This window comes from Bos grunniens, chromosome 8, assembly GCF_055505025.1.
Source record: "Bos grunniens cultivar Pamir isolate PY7600 chromosome 8, Bosgru_T2T1.0, whole genome shotgun sequence".
NCBI lineage: Eukaryota > Metazoa > Chordata > Mammalia > Artiodactyla > Bovidae > Bos > Bos grunniens.
In genome coordinates this window covers 89,323,203-89,335,489 of record NC_141172.1, presented here as the reverse complement: position 1 = coordinate 89,335,489, position 12,287 = coordinate 89,323,203, and the positions used below count along the sequence as shown (strand labels likewise).

At 38.8% G+C, this 12,287-nt stretch overlaps 1 protein-coding gene, 1 long non-coding RNA gene and 1 pseudogene across 5 annotated transcripts in view; 2 read left to right on the top strand and 1 right to left on the bottom strand.

Annotated features, from left to right (window-relative positions):
- The window catches only part of SPIN1 (spindlin 1), an 81,717-nt gene that overhangs the window by 51,594 nt on the left and 17,836 nt on the right, over positions 1–12,287 (top strand). For all 4 annotated transcript variants that reach the window (XM_086315669.1, XM_086315668.1, XM_086315671.1 and 1 more), the window contains one exon: positions 3,128–3,176. In XM_086315669.1, coding sequence (XP_086171795.1) covers positions 3,128–3,176 — 49 coding nt within the window. The remainder of the gene's footprint in view (positions 1–3,127; positions 3,177–12,287) is intronic.
- On the bottom strand, positions 373–1,149 carry LOC147367651 (small ribosomal subunit protein uS3 pseudogene; annotated as a pseudogene).
- Positions 4,675–8,934, top strand: LOC147367650 (uncharacterized). The gene is made up of 2 exons (XR_015131947.1): positions 4,675–4,769; positions 8,767–8,934. It is a non-coding gene; the product is annotated as an uncharacterized LOC147367650 (long non-coding RNA).

Sequence of the window (12,287 nt, the reverse complement as noted above, 5' to 3'; positions counted from 1 at the left end):
GCCTAGTTGGCTGTTTGTGATGTTTAGGTCTTCTATATCCTTTTCTTATATTCTTACCCACTTGTTATATCAATTACTGAGAAGTGTTTATATTTTTAAATATGAGTATGTCCGTTTTTCTTATTCTATCAGTTTTTGCTTCATATATTTCAGTATACTATAATTAGGTTTATATACTTTTAAGATCGTTATAGCTTCCTTTTTTATTTTTGACTGTGCTACATGACTGTGGGATCTTAGTTCCCTGACCAGATATTGAACTCAGGCCCTCAGTAATGAGAACTGGGAGCCCTAACCATAGGACCACCAGCCCTGTTGTGGCTTCTTTTTTTTTTTTTTTTTCGTATTTTAAAAATATTTTATTAAAAATCTTTATAGAGCAACATCCAGGCTCCAGACCCAGGGGTCAAGGAAATCTGTCTTGCCTTGGTTTATCGGCTAGGGCATGGCATGCAGCTCTGGCTTCCCACTTTTCTCTTCATGGGATTGGTAGGCAGCATTTTCATCTCTGGGTTCCAGAGTGTTCCCGTGATCAAGCAAAGGCTTCTTAGGGCCAGTCTTACTGGTTGGGTCCCAAGGCAGCATGATCTTTTACCTTGATGCCCAGCACACCCTGTCTGAGCAGCACGTGGCGTGCGGAGGTGTCAACATAGTAGTTAACAGGGTCCTCACTGTGGATCATGAGGCCATCCACAAACTTCATGGATTTAGCCCTCTATCCTTGGAGTTTCCCAGACACCACGACCTCACAGCCTTTGGCCCCATGATGAACCTCAGCTCACCGTAGTAGGCCCTTGGCACAGTAAGGCCTCCTGGGAGTCTGTAATGCAGAGACTCTGCCTGGACAATGGCACACAGATTTCCTGTGGCTACCTTTTCAGCATATAGCGCTACAGTGCACTCAGGGAAGCCACATCTCTTCTGAACCACAACAGTGAATTCCTGGATCCGCCAGCCCTCCTTACCAAGAGCATTCTCTGTCCTTGTGGCCATGATGATGATTTCTGTCCTGGTTGGTGTAACTCGGACCTCAACTCCAGAGTACCCATCTTCAGCCATCTCCTGAGTGAGAAACTCGTTCAGTTCAGCTTTGAAGATGCCGTCTTCTTCAAAGACAGACTCTATCTTGGAAATCTGCACTGCCATCTTACCTCCCACACCCCGGAAAGGAAAGAGTGTTGCAGCTTCTTAATTGACTCTGTTATCATTTTGGAATATCCTTTTTGATGCCTGATACCTTTGATTTTAATAATTGTTTCTTCCTTCTTTGTATAGTCTCTTAATTGATGTATTTAAACTATATTTAGTGAAATAATATTGTTGGGGTTGGAAAGATTTTTGCTATACATAGTATTCACAGGTAGATTGTTTTCTTTATCTTGGCAGCACCTTAAAGATTTATTCCACTGTTTTTTTCTGGCCAACATTGTTTCTGACAACAAATCTGGAGCCACTATTTTGTTTGCCTAAATTTAAGATGTCTTTTATTGTTCAGCTGGTTAAAAGTATTTTCTGTGTCACTGGTTTTCAGAAATTGGTTAGAATGTGCCTTGTGGTTTTTCCCTTTGTTTTTTATCTTACTTTGGCTTCATTGACCTTGTTGGTTCTATGTTTATGTATTTATCACATCTGAAAACCTTTCTGCCATTATTTTTGTCAGACTTTTTCTTCACTCCTCTGTTCTCTTTTGTGGAGTCCGTTTTGTTTATGCTGGGCCGGTTGCTATTGTCCTAGAAGTCACTGAGGCTGTTTGTGTTCTATTTTGGATATGTTGTGTTACAATGTTTCATATTCACTGCTTTTTTTATTTGTGGGGTCTGATCTGCTACTAACCACATCCAGTGGATTTCTTTTTTTCTTCTTCATTTTGGATCATATATTTTTCATCAGTTTCATTTATTTCTTCTCCTTCCCCCATTCATCTGTTTTAAGTGTTTATGTCTTCCTCTAACTGTTTGAGCATAGTTATTAATCATTCTTTTAGCATCTTTGCTTGCTAATTACATTGTTTCGGTTGTAACCTGTTTGCTTATGGGGTTATAGTTTGCTGCTTTCCCACAGACCTAGTTCTTGGAGTTGGGGTGTTGGACATCTGAAGTATCCAACCCAGTTGTGGAGCATTGGGTTTTACTGGTGTCCTTTAACTGAATATTGGAGCTTTGTTTTGGCAAGCAAGTTCTGGGATGTGTCTGTAGCAGCTTTTCTTCTTAGGGCTGCTTCATCCTCCTGCCAAGGGATTATCTTTATGGTTTTTCCTGATTATCCTGTGTGTTCAAAGAGGTGGCTAGATGGAGTTTGAACAGCTCTCATGCCTTTGCAAGTTAGTATCTAGCCAAAGACTAAAGACCACCATACCTTTTCCAGATGTTTGGCGCTCCCTGTGAGATCTCGTTCCTTGCCAGCACTCTGACCCACGACTCCCAGCCCACCTCGCCTCTTTAGCTTCCATCTGACTCTCAGTGTAGCACAACCTCAGTGTTCTTGGTTACCCTTCATGCACCATTGTCCTCAAATGGTTCTTGGGATGCACTTGGTTGGTGTAGGGGCCCTTGGGTGGGTTTTCTGCTCCCTGGTTCCATAGTCCCGTACTGCCTCTTGTCCTGATGTCTGGGTCCAGATGTTTCATATCTCTTGTCCCATTTTCTAGTTGTTTGTGGCAGGAAGATGAGTTCTATACCTTTTAGTACTTTATGAATAGGATTGTCACTTTTCTGGCTGTAGTTTTTATCCATGTGATTTTGCTTTTTGTGTGTTCTATGGCCATTTTAGGCAGATAAACTGCTCTTACTGTCATTTTATCTTCCCAGAACCCCTTATCTTCCGTTTAAAAGATAAGTAAGCAAATGGTTTTCTTACATTTTGGCTGTTGTGGGTTTTTTTTATTGTTGTTTTTTGGCCACATCTTGTGGCTTGTGAGGTTCTACAGTGTTCCCTAACCAGGAATGGAACCTGGTACCTTTGGCATTGAAAGCAGAGTAGTACAGAGTCCTAACCCTAGGCCATCAGGGAATTCCCTTGTGGTTTAATTTCATGCTTTATATGGCAGTTTTTCGTAAGTTAACTTTTTCCTGAGTTTGAGCTATTTTTTAATCCAGTTTTCATTGACGTATACTCACTTCTCTTTTAGGCCATGCTGGTGTATCTGCAAGCATGATGAAGAAAAGGACATCCCACAAGTAAGCGGTTCTGAAACTTGCCTTTTTATTTATTTTTCATTAATTAATTTTAATTAGAGGATAAATACGTTAAACATTGTGATAGTTTTTGCCATACATTGACATGAATTGGCCACGGGTGCACATGTGTCCCCCATCCTGAATCCCACTCCCTCGTTTCTTCCCACCCCGTCTCTGGGTTGTCCTAGAGCACCGGCTTTGAGTGCCCTGCTTCATGCATTGAACTTGCACTGGTTATCTGTTTTGCAGAAACTTGCCTTTTTAGATAGCACACTGTGGCCTTTGGTTACATGGGCTGTGAGGTCATCTCTGTGAGACCCTCTCTTGAACCCTCTGCGCAGCCAGCCTCACATGGAGCCTCGCTGCACACTGAGTAACGGTGTGCCTTCTTGCCCCTGTTCATCGAGGACCTAGCTAGCACTCTGCCAGGCACACTCACTTCTTCATAAAATTTTCAAATGAATGAGGATATTGTAATGTAGAGAAAGCGTATTCATGTTGAAAGATAATTTTAAGTGACAAACGTGGTATGAATCTTAAATTCTGTAGGTACTAGAGAGTAAAGGCAACTTTTTTCCTTCCTGCAATTTTTTTGTATGTGTATAGTTATGTCCAAAAAGAAAATTTACTATCTTAAACAACAATATCTACTGGTACTGTGGTACTGTGATGGCTACTGCACCGTGAAATCCTGACAAATCAACTATGATTGTGTGAGTGTTCATCATAAGGTTGTTAAATATGGGAGACCCTCATTGTGACCCTAGCACCTCCCAAGACTGATTATACAATTAATTATTTTCAAATTATTCATATTGAAATGCTTGTGCCTCTTGGTCACCACTCTGTAGTAGCAGAAGAGTGTGAGAGTCCTCTGGGCTGTTATAGAAGGTCTGGATGAATAAAGGTGCCTTTCATTAATTGTTGGTAGTTAAACCAAAATATGTCTCTATTTAAAGGAAAACTTGGATATGTAATGTAAATATATGTGATACTCAGTTTAAGAAATGACTTGAAAAGCAAAAATATGAAGATAGGGCAAGTCCTGAGGTTTGATAAAACATTTCTCAAATTTCACTTATTTGCCCATCATCTTCACAGTTCTGTCATATATAGTGATCTAATAATTTATGTAATATATCTCCACTCATTATCTTTACCATAAGTAGTAAACTATCTCTTGGCATAAATAGAAGATAATGAAAAAAAAACTTAAATATAATGGGAGATGAAAGCAAATTACACATTAACTTTGCAAAACTAGCTTTGTTCATCTTTTTTCCCCTAAAAAGGAATAAATTCCTATGCATTTGATTTTTGAAGTTCATACATGTGCAGCTAAAGAATCTCTCATCCCATCTGTTACATGATTCAGGAAACGTGATCTAGGGCTTTAATATGAGGTGTGCTTGTCTCATTTAAAGAGTAGAAGTTTTGAACATAGCAAAAAGGAGAAGTTGAAAAGTTACCAGTCATTTTCCTATTTTTTTTCTGATGTCAGTGCAAATTTGAGGATGGGTGGGGTGGAAAAAAACTGAAACAGAAGTTTCCACATATCACAAATGAAAGCTGTTAACTGTTGTCCTTGAATGGGTAAGTGGGGATGATGGGTGGTGGAGAGGCTGGCCTTGGAGTGGGAAGCCCCACTGGCTCAGCTGTGGGCTTTACCAAATCCCTCGTATGCCTAACGCTCAGCTTAACTTGATTAAGTCATGGTGTTGGACTGGAACAGTGAGGTTTTCGGGTTTTCATTACAGATGAAGTGTTTATAGCAAACAGGTACAGGAAAGCAGAACTTGGAGCCTCACTCTCTCCTTGCCTGCCTCCACTGTGGCCCTCCAGAGAGTAAGGTGCTCAGACTCCTTGTGTGCAGCCACTGACCCGTGGTCATGCCTCCTCTCGCTTTCCGTGTTGGTACAGGGGGGCTGTGCAATAACAACTCGATGTGCACGTGCCTCTGCTTGCTTGAGAGAGTCACAGGAACACCCAGGAGACAAGGGCTGGCAGAGCCCATGTCCTGCAAATGGCATCTCCTATCTCCGTGGGTGTGAGGGGATTCTGGTAATCAGGTCCAAAGTGCTTGGAGCAGTGTCTCTGCACCCAGAAATGTTGCATAGCTGAGTCTCATTCTCATTTTTTGAGGTAAATAGAAACTTTTGTGCTTCTTGTGAGCCAGGGTTCTTGGTCTATTTTGGGGACAAGCTGGTGGACATTTCTTTTCTGGCTTCCCAGGAGGTTGTTTGGGAATTATCTCTTAACTGAAGGCACATCTTGAAGGCAGGTGTAGTTGGGGGCAAATAAGGTGGATGTAGCTGTAGTGATTCTTTGTTTTAGTTTTCAAATATGGATCTGGCTCTTTTTCTTCCTTAATTTGGATAGTCGATAGATTTACATTTCAGGGAGGTGTGACTGGGCTTTGGTATCTTTTCCACTAATGTACATTTGAAAAATGGATCAGGACCTGTTAACACACTGAATTGAGGATTTCTAGGGAATGTTTTCCTTTTTCTAAGACACCAGTACTAGTCACCGACCAAGGCTGTCACTGTGCTCCTTCCCCTCCTCCTCCTCTTGTCCCTGGGGTAGTCTCATTCATGACATCCCTTGTCAAGTAGGGACCTTGAATCCTTCTATGCGAAGAGAGTTTGAGTCTGTGGTCATCACATCTAAGAAATAGCTAGGATACAGCAACAGGACAGTATGATTCTGGAACCTATAGTAACTATTGATACCACGTCCTGTTTCCTGAACTGTATGTTTTGTTGTCTCGTATATGAAAAATATTTCTGTCACAAGCACACAGACCTAGATCACAGTTGGAGCAAGCATCTAAATGAACCATGGTATTGACAATGATAAACTGGTCAAATGTGGAATACTTTTTAATCAATTTGCCAGTAGCTCTGTTACTCACACCAGTGAAAGTGAATAGTGCTTTGGAAAACCCTTGAGGCATTTGGATGCTTGCCATGGACGTCTCTGAATACTCTCAGTGTGCACAGTGTGTAGACAAAATAATGAAAAGGCCAGAGTGATTTGGATAGAAAACTTGACTTTCTCCATCCTGTTTTTTTATTGTTGGTTTAAGCTGGGAATGCCAGTTTCAGCTGTAGAACTCTTAACAAGCAACAAGTACTAGAGAAGCAGTTTTTTTCTATTTACTGCTGTGCATCTTGCAAAAAGACAATTATTTTGACTTAGTTTCTTTTGAAATCTGCTGGAACACAGTAAGGAAGCTGCTTTTATCTCACAGTATTAAAAAAATAAAAAAATTAGGAAAGAGATCAGTTAATTCATACACCAAAGTATGCAGTATATGGCTGTCATTACTGGTTTATTATAGGAGAATTATAATAGTTAAAAATGTAAGAAGTACGGTGCCTTTAAATATTGACTATAAAAGTAAGATATTTACTGATGAGAAATGGTACTCAACTTAAGTCATTAAGGGAGTCTAGATAAAGGGTGAAAGGCCTTTCAGCACAGATTTTGTTTCTTAAATCGACATATAATTAAGTTCTACAGTGTTCTAGGTGTATGACATAGTGTTTCACAACTTTTAAAGATTATACTCCATTTACAGTTATTATAAAAATATTGGCTAGATTCCTTATACTCTACAGTATATCCTTATTTGTTTTATACACAGGAGTTTATACTTAATCTCCTATTTCTGTTTTGCCCCTCCACCTTCCCTTTCCTTACTGGTAACCACTAGTTTGTTCTCAGGAATTCTGTTCTTGATGACAGAATAATTGGAATGGTACTTTCAGTACCATTATTTAAAGTATTGAGCAAAGTACAGAAGTGTTTTCTATAGTCTTGGTTTTCCTTTTTGGGAACTTGGATGTATAGAAGTTACTGTTTATTCTGGATCAGTTCTGCTACCAAAGGTGTGGTACCTAGGTGAGCAGTGCACTTGGAAGCTTGTTAGAAAGTCTTTGGTTCTTCTTCAGGCCTGCAGAATAGAATGGAACCCAGAGTTTCTGGGACAGGCTTGGGTAACTGTTTTCAGAAACTGTAGGTGATTTGATGCATGCCTGAGTTTGAGAAGAACTGGCCTAAACCATCATCAGAACTGATATCTTAAAGCACATCAGATAACAAAGTCAAGTTGTTTGGAAATTAATATACACAATTACAGCAATGAAAGGTGATTGGATGCTGTATACTTGGTCAACATTTACTCCCATTGAAACTATAGGAAAAGCTGTTTATAGCTTATGGAGATGACAAGGAAAGTGATTATAGATGTTTAGTTCTGGTTTCTCTACTTTTATCCTTGAATTGTTTGGATCCTGACACAATACAGCCTTTTATTTGCCCTTGGAGCTATAATTCCATGTGTCCTCAATTGAATGAGATGTCTTGGTATTTGTTTATAATATTGCTGTTTGTTTATTGACTACCTGGTAAGTGATAGTTAAGAATACTTTAGACTTTTTCCCCCAAGAAAATGCCAGACAGTAAGGCTATTAAAAATAACATATCCAAGGAGAACATGCAAAGCAAAATCACCATATTCCAGAAATTCTCATTTTAAATTTTAAAAAGTTAGTTGCTTTAAATTGTTAATCTTACATCCCTTTTTGTACTGGCTTGTGGGATCTTAGTTCTCCAACCAGAGACTGAAACTCAGCCTTCAGTTGTGAAAGTTTAAAGTCCTAACCACTGGACCACCAGGGAACTCCCTGTACTGTTCTTTTTAAAAATATGTTTATTTTCTGTTCTGTTTTGTTTATTTTTGGCTGCACTGGATCTTTGTTGCTGCAACATGGACTTTCTCTAGCAGGGAGCGGGGCTACTCTCTCGTTGTGGCACACAGGCTTCTCATTGCAGTGGCTTCGCTTGTAGATCGTGGGCTCTAGAGCACGAGGGCTTCAGCAGTTGCAGCACACGGGCTCAGTAGTTACAACATGCAGGCTCTAGAGTGGCAGCTCAGTAGTTGTGATGCATGGGCGTAATTGCTCCATGGCATGTGGGATCTTCCGGACCAGGGATCAAGTCAGTGTCCCCTGAATTACAAGGCAGGCTCTTAACCACAGTGGGACCATCATGGAAGCCCTATACTGTTGTTAGATTGAACTACCTAGAGATATGACCATCTAAGTGTGTTTTTTATCTTTTTGTATCTTCTGCCAGTTATCTGACATGTTCTTATTGTTTACTTTTATATATACTATTTCAACTCATGTAAGTAAGCTTTAATTTTTATTAAAATTTTTCTTACTGATTTTTGAATCTGAATTAGTGATTAGAATTAAAAAACAAAAAAGTTTGTTTAGTATGTAATTTTTAACTTCTCTAGTATGGAAAATTTCAAATACACAGAAAAATAAAGTAGTAAATATTTTTTCACTCTTAACATTAATAATTACTAGTTTAACATATTTAAAAATATTTTAAAACAATACTTGTAAACTTTGGCTGTAAGGGTATTTGAACAGTTTGGACATTCAGGGAGCAGTAATTGGAAAGCTTGGCTTACGATTTTTAGAAGTATTGTATTATTCTAATTACCATTTTTGACTTTAGTATTCATTGAGGCATCCGTTCATTCTTTTCTTTTTTCTTTTTCTTTTTTTTGGAGCTGCACTTTGCTGTGCAGCTCCTAGTTCCTCAAACTCGTGCCCCCTGCAGTGGAAGCTCGGAGTCCCAACCACTGGACCTCCAGGAAGTCCCATCTGTTCATTCTTTCCTGCCTCTACCTTTTCAATCAAATTAAGTTGTTCATTAAATAAATTTGGCAAAAATGGTATCTATATTAGATCTTTAATTCTTTTAGAATTTAGTGAAATGGTATTCTAAAAATGAAATTACTCTTGACTAAAAAGGCAACAGAAATAAAATTTGGAATTTATAATGCTAATATGTATAAATCTATTTTTATGTATAGTTTCTTGCAGAATTAGGAATCAACTGCATTAATTTAAGCATAATTACAAATTGTATTTTATCTGCCTATAAAAGTACAGTACTTAAGTCATAAAAAATTTTGAAAATAACAAGTGAATGCAGGGAAAGTCAGCTTAATTATTTTTGATCCACCTTCATCCAGAGACTATGCCTGTCAATAATTTAATGTATGTTTTAAAAGTTTTTTTTCCTACATATCTGTTTGAATGATTGTGTATATATTTAAAATGTGTTTATATTATTTCTGTGATTTTAATAGCTATGTAGTTATTCATCATATAGATAAGTATTACTCACTAAATCAGTGAGACCTATTGAACTTCATATTCAGTTTCCCGTGGTACAAGCACTGCTCAGAACATACTGTTTGCTGTAGTTTTGTGCTTGTCCATTGTTTTCTTTTGATCAATTCCTAGACATGAAATCACTGAGACAATGGATGCCAGATTATTTGTTCACTAGGAGGGTTGTATTTATTCTATAAGCAGATAGAAAATAGTACTTCACCGTAATTTACATTAAGTTTGCAGTTTTTGTTATTGATATAGAAAGATCATCCCACCAACAGATCAGAACACTGAGAAATCTCTGCAGGATACACAGCAGACAGGAATAGATTTATATCAATATAAAAGCTAAGCTAAGCTAAGGAACTCTCAACAACTTTGAGTTGAAAAAGAAGACCTCCAAAAAGTTGAATGTTCAAACTAGACCCTAGCGTCTATTCAGGTTAGAGACAGCACAGGCTGGCTGCAGTTCCCTTTGTCATTATGGTGAGAGAAACCAGCTGCATTAGGCAGTAGGTGTTCACCTTATCTCCCTTGGCTTGAAGTTGCCACACAGTCTCAGCTGCTCTGAAATTACCTAGGTCCTGGCTGCTTTTTCAGAACCTATACTTCATACTGAGAACTCAGAGACCCTGACTTGGCCTGAAGAAACACATCTCAGCTACGGTTACCACTTTATATCTTTCCTTGCATCTGAAAATATGAACACCAAGAATCATCAGGCACCTGAGGAACTCTGACAGCACCAAAGAAAGTCATACATAGAACAGGAGAGTTAACCTTGCTCTCCTGCAGGTGTGAAGAATGCTGCCACTCAGATGGCAGCAGATGCAACAAAGACAAGGCTCAACCCAGAAGTTCATAAGGAATCCAGAAAAGTGAAAATTATCCTCATATCAGGTGTTGCACTCATTACAAAGAAAAATCATTTAAGATAAAGATGATCAATTCATATGAATCAAAATATTAGGTAAGATATTCAGTAGATAGGCTAAAATTCAAGCCTGTTTTACCTAATTCAAGAAATTGACCAAGTCTTAGTGAGGGATACTTAGACACATGTCACGAGTCCTAGGGACATTTCAGAATCTAGTAACAAACAAAATTCTAAAAGCAGCTTGAAGAGGGAGATGGATTACCCTCAAAGGAGCAAGGATCAGATTGGCATTTGGTATCTGTGACTCTGGAAGATAAAAGACAATGAAAATACCTTTTTGCAATAAAGGTACTGAAGGCAAAGGGAATTTGAGCCTGCCTTGCATACCTAGGCAAGTCAAGGATAAGAACAAAATAACAGTATTTTGAGGCTTCCAAGAATTTGTAGTTTGCATTTGTGAACCCTGTCTGACTACCAGAGAATATATCTAGAAAAACCAAATATACATGAGAAAAAAATAAATGCTGCAAAAATTTGTTGCAAAAAGCAACAAAAATCCTCTTTGTTTGCTACTGAATAAGGGAATGTTTTTTAAAAATTATTTTTAAGATAGTAGCAACCTGTAGGCAAGTCAGGAAGCAACAGTTAGAACTGGGCATGAAACTGGTTCCAAATAGGAGGAGTACCTCAAGGCTGTATATTGTCACCCTGCTTATTTAACTTATATGTGGAGTACATTATGAGAAACGCTGGGCTGGAAGAAGCACAAGCTGGAATCAAGATTGCCAGGAGAAATATCAATAACCTCAGATGTGCTGATGACAGCACCCTTATGGCAGAAAGCAAAGAAGAACTAAAGAGCCTTTTTGATGAAAGTGAAAGAGGAGAGTGAAAAGGTTGGCTTAAAGCTCAGCATTCAGAAAGCGAAGATCATGGCATCCAGTCCCATCACTTCATGGCAAATAGATGGGGAAACTGGAAACAGTGGCTGACTTTGTTTTTTGGGGGCTCCAAAATCACTGCAGATGGTGATTGCAGCCATGAAATTAAAAGATGCTTACTCCTTGGAAGGAGTTATGACCAACCTAGACAGCATATTAAAAAGCAGAGACATTACTTTGCCAACAAAGGTCTATCTAGTCAAGGCTATGGTTTTTCCAGTGGTCATGTATGGGTGTGAGAGTTGGACTATAAAGAAAGCTGAGCGCCGAAGAATTGATGCTTTTGAACTGTGGTGTTGATGCTTTTGAACTGTGGTGTTGGAGAAGACTCTTGAGAGTCCCTTGGACTGCAAGGAGATCCAACCAGTCCATCCTAAAGGAGATCAGTCCTGGGTGTTCATTGGAAGGACTGATGTTGAAGCTGAAACTCCAATACTTTGGCCACCTGATGCAAAGAGCTGACTCATTTGAAAATACCCTGATGCTGGGAAAGATTGAGGGCAGGAGGAGAAGGGTATGACAGAGGATGAGATGGCTGTATGGCATCATCGACTAAATGGACATGCGTTTGGGTAAACTCTGGGAGTTGGTGATGAAAGGGAGGCCTGGCGTGCTGTGTGGTTCATGGGGTCACGGAGTCGGATATGACTGAACGACTGAACTGAACTGAGCAAAATTAATAACAATTTGGAACAAAAGAGTAAATTTCTGATAGTTTGGTGAAAGTGGCCAGGAAAGGGTTACTAAGGTGCTAAGATGTTTGTTTAAAAAATTTTTTTCCTTCCTTTGCTAAGAATTTTTTTTGTTGTTATTTAAATTTTTTTGGTAATTTTTCGTCTTACTTTGGTTTTAATTGTGTACTTTAGTAGAAAATTGTAAGCTTAATAAGTAGGTTATTTATTTATTTATTTGTATTTTTGACCACGCCATACGGCTTGCAGGAAGTTCCCCAAACCAGGGAGTAATCCAGGCATATTATTACCATGTATTGTGTAACAAAAGTTAATGATTAAAATTCCCTTAAAGAAAGTGAGAAAATAAAATCCATGCAAAAAAGGAAGGGTCGTGTTTCTTCAGAATTAAAGGATAT